The sequence below is a fragment of the Lupinus angustifolius genome, chromosome LG06 (genome assembly GCF_001865875.1).
Source record: "Lupinus angustifolius cultivar Tanjil chromosome LG06, LupAngTanjil_v1.0, whole genome shotgun sequence".
NCBI lineage: Eukaryota > Viridiplantae > Streptophyta > Magnoliopsida > Fabales > Fabaceae > Lupinus > Lupinus angustifolius.
The window spans coordinates 10,632,862-10,641,468 of NC_032014.1; the positions used below are offsets into that span (position 1 = coordinate 10,632,862).

At 30.5% G+C, this 8,607-nt stretch overlaps 1 protein-coding gene across 2 annotated transcripts; it reads right to left on the reverse strand.

Annotated features, from left to right (window-relative positions):
* LOC109349788 (probable sulfate transporter 3.5) lies at nt 2,302-7,436 on the reverse strand. 2 transcript variants are annotated; one of them, XM_019590772.1, is made up of 12 exons: nt 7,077-7,436; nt 6,113-6,320; nt 5,215-5,389; nt 4,996-5,061; nt 4,661-4,778; nt 4,465-4,577; nt 4,259-4,385; nt 3,842-4,128; nt 3,112-3,299; nt 2,954-3,027; nt 2,714-2,790; nt 2,302-2,608 (listed from the first exon to the last, which is right to left on the reverse strand). In XM_019590772.1, exons 1-12 carry the CDS (start codon nt 7,411-7,413, stop codon nt 2,474-2,476), a joined length of 1,905 nt encoding a protein of 634 aa, XP_019446317.1. In that variant the 5' UTR covers nt 7,414-7,436; the 3' UTR covers nt 2,302-2,473. The 2 variants fall into 2 exon arrangements, with proteins under 2 accessions (XP_019446317.1, XP_019446319.1); XM_019590774.1 differs by lacking the exons at nt 4,465-4,577; nt 4,661-4,778.

The window sequence follows — 8,607 nt, forward strand, 5'->3', positions numbered from 1 at the left end:
TTTATTTTTATGAATAATTAATTTTCTTATTTAATTGGAACTAAACTCACGGGTTTATCTTGGGTATCATTAAATTGTGATATATATACAGAGAGACCCACCTACCAAGCAATATTTTTGAAGTTAATACTTAATGACATATTTCTCTTTTCTTTATTTTATATGACATCATAACCACAACATCTATGTGAAGTATGCTACATAATATTGTTACTAACTCATGATCTTGATTGGCGTACACATTTTCTTTGTCTAGCCATTCAAATTCATGAAAGTATTGTTAACTTTCAGTGTTACCGGAAGACACGCTGCTAGGCACAACTTTAAATATTGAATTTATTTTCTTGATCTGACATTGATATCCTAAAATAGTAAAATACAATAGCGCCGAGTTCCTGAATTGATCTGATGTTGATATCCTCAAATAGTAAAATACAATAACATTGTGTTCCTTTGTGAGTTACGGTGGCCACTACTTCAAAACTATTATATTCTTTATCATTCGTCGCATAAAACTAGACTATATTTAACGTCATAAATACATCAAATATTTGAAATATGAGTTTATGTTGGTGTAGTGAAACAATCATTATTCTTTATCATTCACCGTAAAAAAAGTAGACTATAATTTAACGTAATAAATACATCAAATATTTGAAATATGAGTATATATTGGTGTAGTGAAAATAATCGTTATGTTGTTAATAAGGTTCTTTTAGTTGAATTGTGCCTTATGTAGTTGAGAGTATTGAGTGATTATCAATAATATGTTACTAGAGATTAAGATTACAAACTTTGATATCAAATTCATGGTTGAAGAGTTCGATGAAACCAATAACTTTCGATTATGACAAAGGAGGATGAATCACTTATTAGATGGTCAAGGTCTGTCAAAGGCAATGCACGAAAATAAACCAAGTAATATGAACAACTAGATTGAGTTGAGTCGAAGGAGAGACCCATGAGAACCATAAGTCTCTCTCTAGCAGACGAGATGCTGCATTATGTCATGGATTTGACGTCTCCGACAAAGGTATATGACAAATATTAGAAAATTAATTCCTATCTAAATCTCCAACGAACAAGCTATATTTGGAACAAAGATTACATGGTCGGATATATGATTTTTCTTATTTGTGACAACATGCCAACATATTAAATTAGATAATTAATAATCTACATAAGGTGGATGTGAAAGTTGATTATGATGATAGAGCAATATTTTGTTGTGTTCCTTGCCTAGTTTCTATTAACACTTGATGACAACCCTAACATAAGTGAAAGACTCAATCATATTGGATAAATATTTTGGTCTTCCATTTAAAGAAAATAGAATACTCATAAAGGCTTACGTTAAAGGGGGAGTCGGCTCTCACAACGAGGAAGTTCCACGAAGGAGCTAATGAGAGTTAAAATTTAAAAAATGTAGATTTCCTAAGGAGTGAGATATTTACCAATATGGAGATTGTTGCGAATATTTCTTAAGGACCGATATTCAAGGAATACATAGTTGTGTTCTTGAAGTACTTGAAGATGTAGAATTACAAATATGACCATGATTAGGATGACCACGACCATATGGGTGACACATTTAACGATAGGCAGTGATACACAACCTGATTGCTTATGGGCTCGCACTCGTGAGTCGTGGTTGCAACTCACAAATAGATTCTAAAAACTATTTATAGATTTTTTAGGGTTATGTATTGGGTCCAAGTAGAGGGTTATATATACATATGTTATGTAAATCCTAATTTTGTTGAGAGAGAACTTGTAATCATAATATTTAATAATATATTGGTAGTCTCTTAATTCTTCAATAGATGTAGAAAGTTGTCTTAACCTTGCTATAAATCTCAATCTTCTTCTTTTCTATTTATCCACTGCTCTTTTATTTGATTATTTGTTACCAATGTTACATAATAATTACTTCTGCTGAACTAAGAATATGAGTATTGTGAGCTCCATAAGTGAACAATGTATAATTGGCTTGTCAACTTAAGATGGATTTGAGTATGATGTCAAACTCAATATTGTGTTCTTAGCTCTATTACTCAAAAGATGGTTAGGAATTTTGTAAAGAAGGAAAAGATAATTCAAAAGTTTGAAAGACAAAAGGATTCAAAGTTTATATTTTTAGATCAAATTAATCTAAACTCCCACCAAACTTTTGAAGTTTTAACTAAGCAAACTAGAAATTTGGGCTAACTTAATGAAAAGTTGAGCTCATAATGCTTCAAGAGAAATTGGTGCTTGTTTATGTTGTATCATTCATTGTGTACCAATTTAACTATAACAAGTTAACTAAAAATAATTTATGCAATTGAAGTAATATACATTCAAAAATATAAAATGAACATTTTTCTTCTGTTTGAGAACACTTGAATTTATTCCTATACAAACTAAGTTTGTTATGCTTTAGACACTAGTTTCTCTAAATGCCTCTTCATCATCATCATCATTTGTTTTGGATTCACAACGTGAGTAGGTTACTCGCCTTTACTGCATCGTCTAATGTTAGAAAAAACGATTTCTTCCCAATTTTGTCAACAAACCTTGATACTATAAGCTTCTCCAAAACATCCATTCTTGGGTTTACTATTGACATCTATATAACATGGAAAAACAAACATAATACATTCAATATGTAAATTTCTTCTCATATTTAATCTACAAGGAGAATAAAGCCCGAATTGGAATCTATATACAACACCTTCATTCCATTCATCTCAAAGATTTTATTTGTCTCCAACAATCCTTGAATAGCTGTGGTGTCAATGGATGTTACTCCTGTATAGACATATACAATCAGGTTAAACCTTGCATCACATGAATATATAAGAGGAAAAATGTATGCAGTGACAATATATAAGTTTTATGCACTATCAAAGTATAATCTTAATAATCTCTCAAGTGAATAACAAATACATATAAATAAGTCATTATCTTCTACCTGACATATCGAGTATGATATGCTCAATAATACCTCCATTGGAGTCTTGTTCACTTCGGACATAGCTCATAATTCTGGTAAGATTTTAAGAAACTAAGATTGTCCCAATGGAATGTATATAATATGGCGTATACGTGAATCAAGAAGTATATACGTACCTTTCTCTGATATAGGTATAATTTGCAAAGAAAATCGGAGAACCAAGTTGTACAATCATAACTCCAGGGAATGTTGAAGCAATGTACTGTTTAACATCTCTATATATACCCAAGTCAGGTAACATACCAAGCGTACATATAGTAGGCCTAGCCACATATAAGAGTGCTCTAAGCACACCAAGACCAACCTTGATTTCACATAAGATATCAAAATTAGCATTTGGTTTACAACTTATATACTTTCTACTCATTAATTAGGGCGAGTCATTATTTTTCAATAGGAATTGGTTCTCATAATTTTTTTTTATAAGCCAAATCACATTAATAAGAGTATAAAAGATACTCAACCCATGTACAAGAAATTTGATTGTAACACTAGCTACCCAAATGAATACAAGTATTTAGGACTCATGTGCCAATAAGTGAAAGACAACATATTATCCCCTAATACATTAAACTAATGCCAAGTCTTAATGTTGATAGCATCCACCAACCCAATCATATTCAGCCTCAGGGATCTTATAATTTATAATTATTAAGATATTAGTCTCTGAAGGACCGAAATATAAATTATTGAAACAATAGAGACTAAATTAAAAAACTACAGGGAACTAATATAAATCATGTAAAACTATATAGCAATCATACATTTGTTTATTATACAACGTAAGTAAATTCAACTCCATTAATAAGAAAGAAATTGAGAAATTTGAAAAACTAGTGTACTCACTGATAGCATGAGACCAACATCTAAAGCTCCAAAGATTACTCCAAGAAAGGCCGCGATGCAAATAATAAAATCAAACTTATCAACTTTATAAAGATTAATAGCTTCGGTATAATTAATTAACCCCAGCATGGTAGAAACTGTAATAGCTGATAAAGCAAAAAGAGGGGTGTAATAAAATAATGGGGCCAAAAATTGTAGTGTGAATGCCATCAAGAATGCTTGAACTATGTTTGACATAGCTGTTTTACACCCTGCATTGTAGTTCATAGCCGTTTTGGAAAATGGACCTATAAAACAAATCCAGAGACCAAATATTAGCATAGCATAAATAACTTCCCTATGATCTATGAAAGATTCAGTTGAAAGATTTAAATGGTTTTATTAGAATGGTAAGTACATGTGTAAATATAAACTTACCAGTAGTCAAGTAACATGAAGTAAATGAACCACATAAGTTCATAAGACCAAAAGCTATCATCTCTTTGTTTTCAACATAAGATGAATTATCAACCTCGGCAAAGTTTCTTCCTACTGTTATTCCTTCCTATTATAAACAAAAAAACTAATTACTATAATAATTGATAATTATAATAAAATTATCTAAACAGATTATAATTTCTTACCGCCAATGACCAAATGCTTGTGATAAAACCAGCTTTCAGGATTGATGGTAAATATTTACTTTCAAAGTTAAAATCCTTGATGGAAAAAGGATTTATTCCTTTATCTAGGTGACCTACCTATAATAAACTTTGTACATAAGAAGAAAAGAAAATTGAGTCTTACAAAAGAAAATCAGAAATATAAATAAATTATGACCCACAATTTGAATTCCGTGTTGTTGACCCTTGAAGAGGCAACTAGAAACTCCACCAATTATTACAATTGTGATTGGACCTATAGATAATGGCCATTGGAGATTCGGGTTCCTATTCCTCTGGAAGAATACATATATTGAAAAGGTAGAATTCATTAGAATAAGCTAGGACAACCTGGTGAAACATGAAGATACTACTAGTATAGTGAATTTTTGCTTAATAATGATATATACTGAGAAAAAATTGAACAATTCTTTATTGTGACATGCCAAGGATTAGTTTCTAATTTTCTAAACGGAATTTTGAGAATTAATTAATATTCAAAAGAACACTCACCACGTATCTAGTAAACTGCAAGAAAATAATGATGATCAAGCCCAGAACTGTGGTCTCCAATCTTATCTAAAAATATAGAAAGACAGAAATTCAATCACGTTATTTTAAAAATACTGAAAATAAATTATTATTTTTAATAATTGGCATGACAAGTAAACTATATATCTTAAGAAAATGAACAAAAACGATAATAAAATAATGCAATAATTTCATACCAACCTCGTGTCTATAGGTCCATATGTTGTTCAGTACTGTTATGAGGTCCGTTTTACTACTCACAACGTGTTTCATCCCAAAAATGCTCTGTAGTTGATGAAGGGAGAGCATTATTGCTGACCCTCCAATGAATCCAGTTATAGCTGAACGGGACAAGAAATTCACAATTGTCCCCAACCTGCGAAGTGTTGCATTAGAAAGCTGAATTTCTCATATAATATTAAATTTAATAATTCCCCTTGGTGCCAAAACAAATCCTAATCCTACCCATTAGAAATTAAATTATGGATGTTAGAACTAATTCAACATTAAAATATAACTCATAGAATGAGGGATGTCCAAGTCATAATATTATCTTGACCATTTCCACACATGATGTAAACTATAGCCATGTTCATGATGAAAATTTGGAGCATGAAGTTTCGAGGCTTGAGCATTTACTGGTGGGCTAAGTCTATGAATGAGTTTGACTTTAATGCTATATTAGGATTGCCTAAGCTAGGTCTAAGTGGTTGCATTTTCCAACAACTTTTAACAATTATATTAAGAGAATAAAGTATCTCCTTATATTAGAATTTTTTATCTCCTTATGTCATTAAAAATATAATATATGTATTATTTTTTTAATTTTAGAAATACTTTAATAGAAAGAGATAACTATAGAAAGATATTTTATTCTCTTATATTAAATGCAACCCAAATGCAATTTAAATCATTGCATAACTCAACCATAAAATCTAGTTCATAACAAGGATATCCAACCTTATAAACATTATTTTAATTATATTTCATGCAATATGAAACTATCTTAACATAAACTGTCAATGGTCAAGAACATGTAAAGAGGATGTGTTAGGAGAATGAACTAGAGACTTATGGTCTCTTAATTCTGTCGTCTCACCTGAGAATACCCAAACAAGCCTGAAAGGCACCAGCAACAAGGGTAGTTGTGAAAACCAAATGAAGGTACAACTTTGGGTCATCTTCTGGTTTTGCCACTTTTGAGATAGTTTGATATATAAGAATTGATGATGATGCCACGGTCCCCACTGCCATGTGCCTTGATGTACCAAAAATAGCATATAATATTGCTGGCACGAAGCTGCTATCTGAGGTTTACAATTAAATATTAAAAAGTTTCATCAAAACATATTCTTCATGAATGATAAGCTATAACATAAACGTGAGAGTGGATTTTGGTATTGAGAAATATCAAGTTAGGCAACTAACTAGGTGAGACTATTTGTAATACCAAATATATATTCACACTTTTGTTAATCATAAATTACTAAAATAAAACCTATAAATGTGATTAATTGATAGAAAGGGTAGATAGATAATTTTGAGTATCAATAGCCTCATTTCAAATTTGTGAAAGGAGTTGATAAAAAATATGTTAGAAGAAATGAAGTATTAATTAAAGATAAAAAAAAGGTGTTGAGATATTTTTTAAATATATTACAAATTAGATAGTTTTATGGAAGATTTTACTTTGACTTCCAAGAAAAGCACGAATCAAAGAATTGGAAAGAAGATATACCGTCCCATTTAATATCACATACCAATTAAAATATATAATTTTATTAATAAAAATAATTATAAAAATATAAAGTAATATTTTTATATTATTTGATATTATTCTATTAGATATGGTTAATTAATTTTGGGACAAAAGATTCATATCGAAAGAATTGATCATAAGTCAACTTACTCCTATGTCAACTTAATTGACACATTTTGTCTTTATTAGCTGTGTTTGTTGTTGTGAATGTTTTATTTTCTCCTCCATATATTCTATTAATGAAACAACTCACAACATAGAAGCTTAAACAAACTCAGAAATTGATTGGTAATTAAGTTCTTACATAAGCCAATAATGGGAGGAAGGTAAGCGAGTTTGGCATAGTTAATGCCTTGAGGGATAGTAAGGCTAGTGATGGTGAGACCAGCTATGAAATCTGAGCAAAACAAACTCCAAGTGTAATTGGGGAGCCACTCCAAGATTGGGATGAAATATTGAACCCCTTTAAGGACCCTACGCAATGGCTTCTCTTCATTCTTCAAATGCCTAAATAGGTCATTAGGGAAGAACATTTCTTTCACTCCTGATTTGAGTTTGGTAACAAACCCTCTTGGTGTGGTTTTTAAGTTCACTGCATTATTGTGATTCTCATGGTTGCTAGTGGAATCCATAACTCTCATTATGCCTTGAAAATTGAAGAAAAATGTTTTCTTGACACTAAATTTTGTACACCAATTTTTATGTATACTAAAAATATGTAAAATATAGAGATAAATTTTGAAATGCAAATTCAAAACGGAGTTGCATAATGAAAGGTTAACATGCATGTATAATCCAAAGTGCACACAAACTAAAGCAGTGAACAAAATAACTAATTGAACGAATTGTGGAAGTGGAGATTGATGAATAAATCATCTACTTAAATAGGCTATGCTGTCGGGTAATAACGATACGTGAGACAGTTGTTTTTTTATAAGTAAAATATTTTAGTAAGGAAAAAGCTAAAGGTACATCTAAGATACAATATAGAGTAAATTAAAAATACATCCGAAATACCTCAATTACAAAGCCCACCCCTCAAAAACCACAAACACCACACAAGCTCCATCAAAAGAAAATGGAACTAACACTAACATGAGGATGAGAATTTTTGTTTATTTTTAATAGAAAATAATATATAATTATAGTTGTTAAATTTTTTTTTGTTACATGTTATCGTCCTATCCAATACTGTAGAAGATCCCTTTCCATTTGAAGTCTACTCAAATCAAGACATATTTATAGACTTTTGCCTTCCTTAAATCTAGAGTTGAGATTTGATGTCATCCACTAGTTCCTCCAAACATGCTCCCTTATTGTTGAAACATCTTTTCGGTAATTACATAAAAACTAAATTTCAACCCTCCAAATCATGAAAAAACTTCTTTCAAGAGTTGTTAATAATATTTTAATTAAAATTAATTTAGAGAAAGAGTAAAAAACAATTTATAATGCTTTTTAAGTTAAATTAATAATTAATATATCTTTACTTTCTTAGTTTACCTGTAAATTAAGTCATCAAAACGTTTTGGAAGGTACGTGGTCTACAACTACTAATCATAGAGAAAGAATTCAAAAAACTAAACTCGATAAAATAAACTCACACTGTCTCATACCTTAACCTATCCGATAGTAACAATCAAACAGAAAAAGAAAAATTGGGTACGTAGTATCCCATCCCACGTCACACGATTCACATCAGATTACCTTGCACGGAGATTTGGAAGATGGGAATGGCTGAAAGGTAAGATGATAAGGATAAAAAATTAAAAATGGTGTTTTAAAATTAAAAAAAGTATAACTGGTGCACCATCTAGCACTTCTCAAGATCTGAG

Bases quoted from the DNA above. Each gene is read 5' to 3' on its own strand.
- LOC109349788 (XM_019590772.1), bottom strand. From the start codon at position 7,413: ATGAGAGTTATGGATTCCACTAGCAACCATGAGAATCACAATAATGCA. The intron at 3,028-3,111 runs GTACGTATATAC...AAATCTTACCAG, and splicing joins TATACCTATATCAGAGAAAG to AATTATGAGCTATGTCCGAA. The intron at 2,791-2,953 runs GTAGAAGATAAT...ATGTCTATACAG, and splicing joins TATCATACTCGATATGTCAG to GAGTAACATCCATTGACACC.